Here is a 13,376-nt window from a genome sequence, read left to right as displayed (position 1 = left end):
TACTACTACTACTGCTGCTGATGGACCAGTAAATTATGATATACTGCAATAAAAAATAAAACTATTTACCAGGAACACATTGGATGAGATTGGCCACCATCCCACTGAAATGGGCTCTGATGTCTTTAAGCACATCCAGTTCCTTCTCATTCTCAGCCTCCAAAAGCATCCGGGTTAGGTCCACATACTCAAGGAACAAGGCACCCAGTGCTAGGGAATCACGCTCTAGAGCTCCATTGGTGCTATAAAGAGCAGGAAAGAGAAAGAAATCCACTTTGGTAATTCAAAATAGGCAAGAAGTTACAGAGCACAGCAGATGAGGGAAAGATGTAAATTTACATTAAGAGGGAAAAGCAGGAATTAGTAATGAATTTGCATAATAAAATGAACCCAAGGGCATAGAGAAATAACCAAAACAACAGCAGCCAGAGGGCTCCCAGCGGATGGCATGTTGTGATACCTGTCACTGATAACTCCTGCATTGGCCAACAGCTCAAAGATCCTCAGCAGCTGCAGCCTCAGAAGATCCCGTCTCTCTCTACGCTTCTTGTTCTGAAAGCACAGAAAAGTTGTCAGTTTACTCTCAAAGTACACCAGATCCCTGAGCCTACAAACAATGTCAGCTCTGAAGGTGAAATATAAACTATATATGTTTATACTGTATGTATGTTGTTGTGGTGATACTGGGCTAATTTGCTTTTTAAGAGAAAAAGAGACTTAAAGGTTTTAAATTGCATTTTGAACATCAGTATAGCAGCTGTGAAATCACACTCTGTTTGTGCTGTAATCTGAGATTCTCTGTTCTACATTTTGGTAGTCACTCTGGCTGTTCATGCGTGTTGGTACATCTTAATTTTTCTCTCTGAAAATGTTGGCCCTTCTATATTTAAACAGGCTGAGAGCATTTTTATTATACATGACTGAGAGTGACCTCCCACACCGCACTGTAAAAGCAAGATGGTAGTGTAGTTGCAGTACAGTCCAGTCCAGAGCATTCAGCCGGTGCCCAGAAAAAAAAGAACTAAATATTCTATTTGTTATTTACATAATATATATGCACTTAATTAATTTCAGCTTGAGCGTCTCTGCTGCTGTTTTGTGGCTCTTCCCTGCTTCTCCTTCGCTTCGCTACATATGGTCCTGACTGTGTGTCTCCTATGCTGTGTGTCTCAGACTCACAGTAAAACAGACACAAATGTATTTTACACTGCTAGGGTAGATGAATGGTAAGTGTGAATGGTCTTTTATTTATTTGTTTTTTCTGATTGGATTTTGCCAACACAATCTTCCTGGTTGTAACTGAAACCTAAAGGGAAGGCGAAGACACAGTCATTGTGCCTGTTTGTTTGGTCTGAGATGCTGGTGCACTAGCAACACCTTTTAACTTTACATTAGCGCACAAATAATCTATGGTCTATTTTCATAAATAATAAATTACCGAACTATGGAAAACATCTCTAATAGCTATGACACTAAACATAACATGAAAACACAGTTCTACCTTCTCATAAACTGCTGCATATAAAAATCTAACTCTGGATTAAGCGAGTATTTCATTAAAAAAATGATTTCACAACATCCCATTAGGGATCGATAAAGTTAAAGAAATTGCCTCAGTGTGAGTCTGTGTACTTGTTTTACCTCAGGCCTACGTTCCAGTGCTTCCTTCATCAGTGGATGGAGTTCTTCGACTAGTTCCCTGCAAACACACAGGATCAGAGGGGGAAAAAATCAATAGATTACCTCATTGCTGAGCTGCTGAGGAGACTGATCAAATGGTTTTATTTAAGGGAACAGAATGGTTTGTGACAGACATCCAGCTTGTGCCGCCCAAATGTTGCATGCCCTAAACCCACTAATCCTTGGACACAGTAATGACAGACAAATTTTTCTTGGCAGACCTTAATCTCTTTAATAACAATGACAGCCTTTTCAGAAAACATTCTAGGTTTAAAAATAGATAACCTGCCTTAAAATGAAATACCTTCCTCTCACAATGAGAACCACTGTCCTCTGAAAAAATGTGATACTTCACCGTACGTCTAAGAATTCCTCTCCTGCATCAGTGACGCATTTTTTTACTTCTCTGAATGTCAGAGAAACATGCAGCTCATTTAAGTTATGACAACAATGCACAGGCAGATGGGAACATGTAATAGATGAAAGGATCATAAAAAACGCTAAAGAGGCATGTCTTTCTTATGTAAGAGAAAAGAGCAAATCTAGTACATCATCCCCTTGTACTGTAATCTATCTAATGTCATTCCCTCTGTTCAGGCTTTTTGTGTTTATTCTCTTCCAAAGCAAAAGCTCACACCAGACAACAACAGATAGCACATAGCATCAGCAAATAACTAATTCTGACACAATCAAACAAGCTTTGCATTAAATTATACATTTCTTTTTACAATTAACTATCTGACATCTTTGTCGATAAGAACACTATTTAGTACCAGACCCAAGCCTGACATGTGAGATTCAGGTTGTGGGTTTTATCGTAGGCGTGTATCCGTTCATGTTTCTGATTCCAATACCTGAAGACCAGAGCATTTGTGCATCCAAATCCCAGCACCAGAGACTCTGTGATCTCCAGACTCTCTGCTCTCATCAGTGGGACAAGCTGTTTTAGAAGCCAGGCCACAGAGGGAGTTCCTATCACCTGAAAAAAAACACACACATTGATCAGGACATGAAAATTTTACGCTAATTTACAAACATCATTTTTCACTGGCTCCTGGATTTCACCAGTTTACAGTTTAAAATTTCAAATTTCAAATGGATTTTTCCACTACCACTACTAGTAGTGAGATTCTTTGTGACCACACCGATTATTTGAATACAATATTTTGGGGTGACGTGATCCATTAAAAAGCCAAATAATTAGTCAATTAATTTTTAAGCCATTTTTTCAAGTAAAAGTATACCCCACTTTACAAGTTCCAGCCATTCCAAATGAAAATACCAGCTTCTTTTGTCTTCTATAGCATTAAAAACTGATTATCTCTGGATTTTGAGGTGTGGGCTGAACTAAAAAAAATGCATCATCCTCTTTTCTTGGAAATTCACTCTAATTACTATTTTGTGCAAAAATAATGAATCACTTAAAAATAATAAACACAACAATATTAAAACTAACTGTCTTTTCCCTGACTACTTGTGCGATTTAAAGGCTTTTTAATATCTGGCACTCAATGATTATTTCTTATATATCTAGATTTTCCAAGTCTATGAAGAACCCTGGCATCTTTTTTAACACACAAACACACACCTTGTTGTCATAGGTGACGCTGCCGTCAGGTGTGGTGGCAGTGATCTCAGGTGTAGAAGCTCTTAGGTGTCCAGGAGACATGATGCTCGGCTTAGCCACACCTAGACAGAGGATCAGGTAGTTACGCCACAGTGAGATGTAGCTGTCGCTGGAGCCTGCTGTGCTGGTTTTCTTAGCATTCACTGGACTGCTGCAGAAAGACAGGTGCAAAAGCAGACAAGGAATTAGTTTTGGGTGTTATTTAAAATTCAGATAAATGTCTAGAAAGAACAATATAACAACATGTTGACATACTTGGGGTCAACAAGTGGCAGTAGCAGCTGTAGCCGTGTGAAAGCGTAGGGCCAGGCGTATCCCAGAGCGATGGGACAGTGTTTGGGTAGGTGCTCCTGTCGCAAGAAGATGTGCAGACAGAGCACCCACGGGTCCTTCAGACACTGGGCAAAGATCCAAACGTGGCTGGGGCTCTTCACGTCGTACGAACTGCTCACCAGTCGAGCCGTCCACTCCACCAGCCACTGGAGGTCAACGTGGTGGCTGAGGGGCAACGTGGACTGAGGGAGGGGAGGAATTCGAGAATGGCACACAGCAGCTGATTAAGTAATCTGGAAGACCGTGATATAAATAACTGATGTCATATGCCGACGTAACTGATCACTTACTGAGTCAGAAACAGCCACATGAACAAAGCTGTCCATTACAGCTGGGCTCAGCTGGTCCATGACCTCTATCATAGGTTTGTCATCGTCCTGTAGGGTGAGACATTTATAGCATCGGCTATTTTTATAACAGCGTCACACAATGTGAAGGAATCCACAGGCTGCATATGATGCATCTCTAATCCCAGCTACAGACAGATGGTTCTCCTTCTATCCTTTCCATTTTTTTTTCACCATCTTTAAAGACAATTTACCACCAGCTCCAAAATATATTTATCCTTGAAATATATAAGTATCTATTTAACTAGTTATTTACAATCTGTACTGTTTAGAAAAGCTGCTGAGATTCTCTCAAAACCACTGTTGGGTGAATTAGGATGTGAGTTTTCTATACTGTACCTCAGCATGTCCCAGAGCTGTGAAGAGGCAACGTATTTCTCTTAACACCCCGACTGCTAGTTTCCTTGTGCTGATTTGGCACGAGCAGAGGAGCAGCAGAGCCAGGCCCTCAACCGCATGTAGCACTGAGCAATGAGGGCTTCGCTCAGGCAGTCTGGGGCTGGCCTGATGGACAGGGAAGACAAAGAGGAGGGACGATTCGCAAGGAATTCACATTGTTTAACAAGCAATTAAACCTGTAGTTACAAAACAACTGACATAATGAAACAATGAGAGATCTCTTAGGTAGGTCTCTTAATGTATGAACAAATAACAAGGTATAACTGTGTTCTAAAGATATACTTTTAAATAAATAGAACATCATGACTGGTGTTCAGAGGGGAAAATAGTTGGCTGAAGTGAGACTGTCACTAAATAAACTTTGCTGTACAAACCTCAACTCCACCTCGCATCTTCCCCTGGAGCTGCAGAGCTAATCTCCACTGTGTGAGCAGCTGGAGAAGGAGCTTCACAGATGCATCCTGCAGACCCTGATGAGTGTCTTGGACCTGGAATAGTTTGGCAAGGGACATTCAGAGTGTGGCTGCCAATATCAATATGTTTGCATATGCTGTTAATTCACAAAGACAATGTTTTTGAATCACTTCAGTTTTTCCTGTTCCTCCTGTAGCACAGGACTAGGCAGTTTTACATTCTCACTGCAGTAGTTCACAATTTCATCTCTCAATTCTAGCAATATATAACTCAAAATATATGATATATTCTGGTGCTATATCTGACTTTATATGCATATATTATGATTATTACAGCAACAGTATAGTGGTATGCAGAATAAACCAAGATTAAACATGTTGCTTTTAACTGCAGACTTCTGTCCAGTTCTGCTATACCTCACGTAAAAGGAAATGTGTGTAACCAAACAGGACATCTTCTCTCCAGTCCGAGAAATCAAGCAACAGGCTCTGAAGGGAGTTTTGGGAAATAAGACGAAGTTCATCGTCCATGTGCACTGTCAGTCTGAGGAACAGGTAAAAAATATGAACAAATTAGACAAAGAAACAAAACTATTTATCATTGTGTACAATCAGACCACAGAAAGTAAAACGTTTTAATATGGGTTCCACATCAAGTGGCTTCAAAATACATAAAAATTGCCACTGATGAAACTCACCGTGAGAGCAAGTCAATAAGCTCCGGTTTGGACATGCCATCGGGAAGGATACGAGGAATGGCAGCCACACATGTCCTGAACAGGTCGATTTTGGGCTTCCTTTCACCACTAACAGAGACAGAGTGGCATGTTAGATGTGCCTACTCTTATTGTGAACCTAATTTGTAATATTCAGAACTCAAAATACAAATAGTTCTTGCTTGCAAAAGTTAACTATGTACGATATCAGTAGTATCTCAGTATTTCCTGTCATAAATTGTCAGGCTTTGTTGGGGAAAAGCTCAGTTTTTAAACAGCATAATTTCAGTTTAATTATAGTGTGAAAGGAAAGGGTGGCTGTGTTTTTTAATGAAATAATTCTAAAGTCAAACAGAGTGATTCTCATTAGTAAAAAGGAAAAAAAATCAGTTGAGTTTCTGCACTTTGTAGGTACATACGTGATCATGTCCTCTGGTTCTTTGTTGAGCATTTGGACGCTGGTGAGCATCATACAACGACCCACCTCCTTGTCCAAATGCCTGAGAATGTTGTCCAAAGCCTTACGCACCTGGGAGTAGTACAAGGACATGCCTGTGGAGAGCAGATAGAAGCAATACATGTAGTTGGAGATGACGCTCAAATTACATCAGCCTGATTGCCTTCAGACAGACACGTACCTATTAGCTTGGCTTCCTCTTCAGTGAGCGTCTTGCTGAGATAAGTTTTTTTCTTCTTCAGAGAGTTTCCAGAGGGCAGAGTGGCTCCTGTGTTGGGCATAGGAGGCTCTCCGTCCTTCTGTTGCAGAGCATCTGCTATCACCAGGAACGCCCGGAGACCTATGTTCATTCGCTGGAAGACAGACAGAGCACAGCATCCATTACTACATGCCAGACAGGCTGGTTATAAAGAGCAAAAATGTGTTTTTGCTTTGGTCTTCAGGTATTGGAATTAGAAACATGAACAAATACACATCTGCAATGAAACCCACAACTTGCATCTTACGTGTCACGCTTGGTTCAGGTATTAAATAGTATTCTTATCGAAAAAGATGTCAAATAATTAATCACAAAAGGAAGACTCTAAAGACAACATTCATATGCTGTAGGACACAACTGCTTTGTTTCCCACTAAGCAACTGATCCTACAGTCTCTAACTGAAAACTACAGCATTTATATCACTATTGTTATGGTGTAGAATAAGTATATATGTGTATAAATATCCCCTAATTATATAAAACATACTGTAATGCATGACAAAACTCCTGACAGAGTGTGTAGTGCAACACACGTGTCAAAATCGAGCGCATATTTTCACTACAGCTGAGAACGTGAATATTCATTCCGCTGCTGCAATTAATGTCAAGTCTCCGACAGAGATCACACTGTTCTGAACCTTCCTCACAGACTACAAATAAAAACTGGAATGCTCATTGCTGTAACATGGCCAGGAGAGATACACTGTTGGTCTGTGTGAGACTGAGTGCACATGACTGAATGCCTGTGTCTGCTCGCTTTACCTCCGGGTTGAGACTGAAGGCTTTGGCAGGCTTCCCGACGCTCAACAGGTCAAATATGATCTCCTTCATGGCGAAATCCAGTCTCTCCTGAACAGAGGGCAAACATCCCAGTGTTAAAGGGTTTCAGAGTCACTGTGGTATGAGGCAGTAGGTGCATTTGCTGTCAGCAGTGGAACATTTTTAGTAGAAAACATGTAATGGCAAAAACAAGAGGTGTAAGGTGTTATTTATTTTGTTTATTTAAATATATGAAACACTGGGGTTCTACGCAGTTGCTAAATGATAACAGCAACCACAAAGGATAAAAGAGCCACTAGCTCATACACCTAGAGTGGCTTTCAAACCCTCAGCCTCTAATACTGCCATTAGATGAAATATAATCAATCTTGATAATGGATTCTCGTGAAATGTCAAAAATATCTCCCATGGCCTACATTCTTTGTCATCCTGTATTTTCATTACTGTTTAGTTTTTGACCTGCTTCTGCAACTGTGTCAACTAAGAATTTTGGATTAACGGTGCTTGTTTTTAATCAGTGAGTCACAAAACACAACAAACCTCACTACATTACTCGTGTCCTTTGACCAAAAACAGATTCCGAGCCGTCATCTACCACTTCATGTGAGTTTGTTGTACACACCTGTGCAATAAACTGGATAATCTTGACAAAAATATTGAGGGGCATGTCTCTTGGAACAACGCTACGACTCCCTTTGGGGAACAGAGTGGAAGTGATGGACGTCAGACGGCTGAAGGACAAAGAAGATACAACAGAAAAATCATTGAAATTTTTGCTCTTTATTGACATGAATCATTCCAACTTTGGGAATAAGTGTTACTAACAGTTATGAGAAAAGAGGGTAAAAAAAAAAAACTTAATGTCACAAATTTTACCGCATGAAAAATGAAGAATTAAAGTAGCTTACAGTGTTTTTTCTAGCAGTTGTTGCTCTAGTCTCATTTGTTCATGGTAGTTACACACACTGACATGCTAATGTTTAAAATTTCACTCAAATTACATCTTACTTCCTTAATGAGAAATGAAACTGCATGCATTTTTTACCTCTGTGTTCCAGTGTTGCTCTCACACTTTATTCGGATCATGTAAACCCACAGCAGGCGGTAGAGAGATTCAAGAGCCACACGTGCCATCTTTGGGTCTTTATTCTGCAGTCACACACATTAAAATGTTTCCTCTTAGCCAAAAATGACCAACAAGCTTCTAAGAGAAATCCTGACAGGTATTTCCCCCGTAGAGTAACTTACAGGCAATCTGCTGCGTGCACAACATACATTGTAATCTCAAGATTTATGGTGTGATCTCAGATTTGAACAGCGGTCTTTATGGCCCACCATCAATCACTAAACCTGCAGTGCTCCCTTCAAGGCAATATACACAAATAGGTGATTTTATACTTAAAGAGGTATTGAGTAGTGCTATTGCAGAGTTCTGCTGTGTGAGTTAAGTGTTTTGTGAATGTGCTTTGTCAAATTTGTTCCCCGTGGGCAGAAATTCATGGCACACGCGCTGTAGTTTTTGTGTGTGTTTATAATATAAATATTACGAATAACCACTACACAACAATGTATTCTTGAATATCCTTTGTATAGACAAAAAAAGCCAACCTTGAGGTTCGACAGGCAGTTGTTGAGGAATATGTGCCAGCGGCTGAGGAAGAACTGCTTCTGACTGACACACAGCAGGCAGGTCACCAGAGGATACAGAGCCTGTTAGAGAGTAGTCAAAAATGAGACAATTATATAACACGTATTAGGCTCAAATCTTAAAAGTTCATCAGTAATTCAGTGTAAATATTTAGAATATATGCCCTTTCTTCATTCGTGTTCCACATTAACTAATCCTTGTACAACCCCACGGTCCTTTATTATAATCTAAATCAATCTGAGAATGACTTATTTCAACCTTAAATTGAATTTTTGAGCTCATGCGTTGCTATTTAACAAGAGGCAATTACATTATTTCAGATCCTCCTAGTGTGCTTATCAAAGAGTGCGGTATACAAAATTCTTAACATACAGTCCATGTACAGGAATGTGAACTTGCTGTCGAGTCTGTTCAGTCCTCAAAAGCAATGCAAGTCTGCATGCTGGTCATTCTTAAACAAGAATGTTTAGCTAATGATCAGTGTCAGTCCAGGTCCCCCCTTGTCATGAATGTTTTTGGAAAATTCTAGGTTTGAATCTCACATCATATACCTGTCAGTCCTTATCAAAGCCGGTATTTGTTATCTGTCTCTCACCCATTTCAGTGTCTGTTCACATCGAGGCAGTTAGAATGCAAAAGAATAGCAATTAAGAAAATGCACCACATTAGTGCCATTCCTGTCATTTCTGTCCATTCAGCTCTTTCTGACATCACAAATCATTGTTTGTTTGAGTGCATGTCTGTGTGCTGTTCACTTGGAAAAAAGTAGAGGTGTGTTACGCCTCAACTGCATAGGTGGCTTGAGGTATTTGGAGAATTTGTCAAAGGTAGCATGCATACCGGCACTGTGGCATGTCTGCAGCCCCGAGGACACGAGTCTGTGTCACAGCGGCAGGAAACCGTGCACATATCACAAATAGCACATCAACAACAACCAGCAATAATGCAACGCAGCAGACAGATGACATGATTCGTTATCAGATGTGTCAGTCAAATGGTTGTGGAGTGCATCCTAAAGATGGGGCAACATTTAAGAGAAAACTAAAGGGAAATGTTGCTGTTCAGGACTATAAAAAAATCTGTCTTACCAAATCATCTTCAACCTTTTCCGGAGAATTGTCTAGAAATTAGTGCTTGTATATTGAGCAGCTTTCAGCACAAATCTAACATAGTTTGGAAAACACTGAGGTTGATCAGATGCTCTTTTACCGCATGCTTGTTCATGCAAGACCACTATGTTAATAAGAGAGATGTGCTTCATGTGATGTGCTGATTTCTCTTCCTGTTTCCATGCTGTGGGCAAATATTGCCCATCTGGCAGTGCTTCAAAAACTAGCCCATGCACTGCATCCTGCACCCCCGTCTTTCTCTCACGAAGAGATAAAAGCCCATATGTCGGATGGATACAGTAAGAGCTTTCACCAATGGCTGGTAATGGAGAGGAAATGAAGAGAGATGACCAGCAATGAAACAGAATATGGGGAGAAACTTACCAGAGAGTGTTTCTTCCTAGAGGACAGGTCCAGGGTGGTATCATACAAACTTTCTACAAAATTCCGTAGACATGGTACGTTCACCTCATTCTTCACAGTCTGGGGGAGTATTAATAATACAGAAGTTACACTGCACTGTCTGACACATTGTCAGAACCCAATGTCCTTTTACTTGATGCACACAACAAGTTTTATATGCATTAACTTAACATTCATATAGTTTTCCAGATATAAACATGACATATTGTGCACTCGTGAGACAGCCAGACTTTTTTATTTAAAAGGCAAACAATAACTTCAGTGTGACTCAGGCTTAATGTGTATGTGTGTTGCTCTGAGGAGGAAGATGAAATGCACTTACAGCAGCTACAGGTACAAGTATTTCCACAAAGAGTCCAGCTAATGAATGCTTAATGTCTTTATCCTTCACTTCCAAGAAATACTGTGCACACTCCTGCAGATGGAAAGAGAGAGTCAGAGACAGTGACAGAAACAACATATGATAATTCGGTGCATGCAAGGCCGCCTGTTCATACCCTTGTTTTGTTACAGAGGAAGGAAATTAGAAGATTTCTCACACCACAAATGGACAATAAACAAGGCACTTAACCCCCGATTTCGTCAGTGTAACTTCAGTGGACACTAAGCAGCTTTCCAGCACGAATGCATGCAGAGAAAGATGTCTGTGCTGTAAATACTTAGTGAGATTCCTAAACAAGAGACTCTTTAACATTTAATTGGCATGTAAAAAAATAGGTAAAGCAGTAAATGATTTCAGCTCAGTCTACCTGCATGAACTGGAAGGAAGCTTCAAAGTCTTCCACTGGGTACATTTTGATGCGGAAAAACTTTAGTCCCATAATGAGGCTGATGGTGGACTGGATGACATACGGGCTCTGCTCCTTCTGTCTGAGCTCCTTGAGCTCAGAGATGAACTTCTTCCTCACTGCTGGGAACCTGCCGAGGAAATGGTGACCAGATGTGAACAGTTGCTCTATTCTCTTGAGATTTAGTGAATGTTTTCTGATCCAGGTCTTAGCTAAATGGTGCTGCAGTGAATTACTACAAAAAGCGACATTGTTTTTGCCATCCGTGTTAATTTGTTAATGTTGCTTTTCTACGTGCCATTTTATTTGTATGTGTACATGGGTGTGTGTTCTTGCATATGTGTTTGTCTATGTACCTACCATCCAGATAGATTTTACCAACAGCGCTCTGCAGGCCTATATTTAGAATGGCATCTGGAAGGGTGATGTGGTGGGAATATGCACGTGTGTGCTTTTTGCACATACTCTTGCATGTTTCACAAGCGTTACCACAGCAGTTAAGTGAGTGGAAGAGTTATCAGCCTTGTGTTTAGTGCTGAGTGTTTAAATAAGACACACATAAACACTAGGATCCATAAACCAAGCTGGAAAAACATGCAGATAATGCCGAGAGTAAAGTATACGCTCAGACAGTTTGTGAGTGTGTGCACTAAACTTTTTCATAGCACCGTCTGTAAATAATGCTCCACAAATAAATACCACTGAAAGGAGTATTAGAACTCAGCTAAGGAGCTTAATCAAGTGGAAGACCCATCATCCACACAGAAGAGAGTCTACATTTGCTAAACTAGATCTCAATGTATTGACTTTGATCCATTTCTGCATTGATGACTGTGTTAAATGATGTGTGTGTGCTGTGTGAAAGCAGTTACTGAGCTGCCTTGTGAACCTCCACCTCACAGTAATAACCTCTTGGAAAATGGGAACAGTGTTCATCTCTCATCACACAAAACATTACACAGTTGGAGGACTATCATCTAGAGTGTCATTATCCTCATGTGCACACACACACATATATGTATGAGACTAGCAGAATACAGAGAAGGACAGTCATTATGACATTACTTTTGTCACTTGCGCTCAAGTCAAAGAGAGAGTATTTGTACCTGCCGTTTGTACGGAAAATGAGGTCAAAAGGAGGGACAGGTGGTCACTATAACTACACATTAAATTTTCCACCCTGACAAAGTCTTCCACAGCTTGACCTGGATTACATGTCAAACTGCATGTAAAATGTAAAAAGAAGATGCATTTTACATATTCAAATGATGGCAATACAAACTGATACTGTGGGCATCACCACAGACAAAACTGAAACACATGTGACTAATAAGAGCATCTTTTTATTGTGATTCCTAGGCGAGTTTATCAACACTTATTCACAGTCGACATTAAAGATAACAGCATCACTGGGAAATTGGAGATTTGATTCTCTTCAGCTGTTATTGCTTGAAAACAACAACCACTATCCCAAATGCAGAACTACTTCAATGGACTACATCTTCAACAACTTTGAGTATTTAAATGAACCTGGGTATTATATATGTAAGTTGGAGAATACCTCAATATAATCAACCTCGAATAACCTACACTACAGTATTTAAAAGGAAACTCAATGACAACAGACACTATTAACTCACTGGAGACATACAGACTTATATTGTGTATGCACACAGAAACACACGTACTGTATAAAAATTTATTTGCAACAATAATGGGTATTCACAGTACCTTGACTGAGCTACAACTCCCACTACTTCAGCATAGAGGTCAGCCACTATGTGCATGTTGCCTGTGTTGGGCCCCAGATACCTAAAAAGTAAATACAAATGTCAGTATCAATGTCAACCCTGTATAGTGCTGTAAAGAACTATGGTACTAGCATACACATTTTTTAGTTATGTGAAGTTCAAAAGCTAAAATATGCATCATTCAAAGCATTCTTAGAAATGATTTGCTTACCCCTCCTTGTATTTGAAGTGCTTGAAGGCCAGATTTATAACTTCTTGGATGAGTCCATCCAAAAGAGGATGGAGCGGAATCTGGATTGACAGAAAAAAAAAGGTCATTTTATTCAGAATTTAGTCTGTCACTTGAAGTGCTGTTTTTGCTATTCTACCAACAGTCTGGGGAGCTTGGTGCATATTTAATTTTCATGGACCCATGACTAGATCAGGAATATGCAAATTATTCTTGGGTTTAATTTAATTAGATCTACACACCTGATGTCAAACAAGAGTTAAACAAAGAACAGCATGTTTGTTTCAACGTTTCATAGTATTATGCATGTTATCTGTATAGCGTGCTGTGTAAAAATTGAAACAAAGGCAAACTGTACTCTATCGGGGTGCGTTTGTATCTAGTGAGAGAGTTTTGTGTTTGAGGAGACATACAACA

At 39.9% G+C, this 13,376-nt stretch overlaps 1 protein-coding gene across 11 annotated transcripts in view; it reads right to left on the bottom strand.

The window, feature by feature from the left end:
- The window catches only part of fryb (furry homolog b (Drosophila)), a 59,022-nt gene that overhangs the window by 21,978 nt on the left and 23,668 nt on the right, over positions 1-13,376 (bottom strand). For all 11 annotated transcript variants that reach the window (XM_035943046.2, XM_055017005.1, XM_023298494.3 and 8 more), the window contains exons 6-27: positions 12,942-13,021; positions 12,711-12,791; positions 10,941-11,109; positions 10,514-10,606; positions 10,153-10,251; positions 8,620-8,721; positions 8,057-8,160; positions 7,634-7,742; positions 6,994-7,080; positions 6,154-6,325; positions 5,935-6,067; positions 5,498-5,605; positions 5,217-5,343; positions 4,761-4,874; positions 4,327-4,491; positions 3,931-4,017; positions 3,563-3,822; positions 3,269-3,458; positions 2,535-2,659; positions 1,642-1,699; positions 461-552; positions 70-242 (exon numbers count right to left, since the gene is read on the bottom strand). In XM_035943046.2, the coding sequence (XP_035798939.2) occupies positions 70-242; positions 461-552; positions 1,642-1,699; positions 2,535-2,659; positions 3,269-3,458; positions 3,563-3,822; positions 3,931-4,017; positions 4,327-4,491; positions 4,761-4,874; positions 5,217-5,343; positions 5,498-5,605; positions 5,935-6,067; positions 6,154-6,325; positions 6,994-7,080; positions 7,634-7,742; positions 8,057-8,160; positions 8,620-8,721; positions 10,153-10,251; positions 10,514-10,606; positions 10,941-11,109; positions 12,711-12,791; positions 12,942-13,021 (2,728 nt within the window). The remainder of the gene's footprint in view (positions 1-69; positions 243-460; positions 553-1,641; positions 1,700-2,534; positions 2,660-3,268; positions 3,459-3,562; positions 3,823-3,930; positions 4,018-4,326; positions 4,492-4,760; positions 4,875-5,216; positions 5,344-5,497; positions 5,606-5,934; positions 6,068-6,153; positions 6,326-6,993; positions 7,081-7,633; positions 7,743-8,056; positions 8,161-8,619; positions 8,722-10,152; positions 10,252-10,513; positions 10,607-10,940; positions 11,110-12,710; positions 12,792-12,941; positions 13,022-13,376) is intronic.

The sequence above is a fragment of the Amphiprion ocellaris genome, chromosome 14 (assembly GCF_022539595.1).
Source record: "Amphiprion ocellaris isolate individual 3 ecotype Okinawa chromosome 14, ASM2253959v1, whole genome shotgun sequence".
Classification (NCBI taxonomy): domain Eukaryota; kingdom Metazoa; phylum Chordata; class Actinopteri; family Pomacentridae; genus Amphiprion; species Amphiprion ocellaris.
Note: the sequence above shows the minus strand (reverse complement) of the source record. Positions and strands in the feature narration are given on the sequence as shown.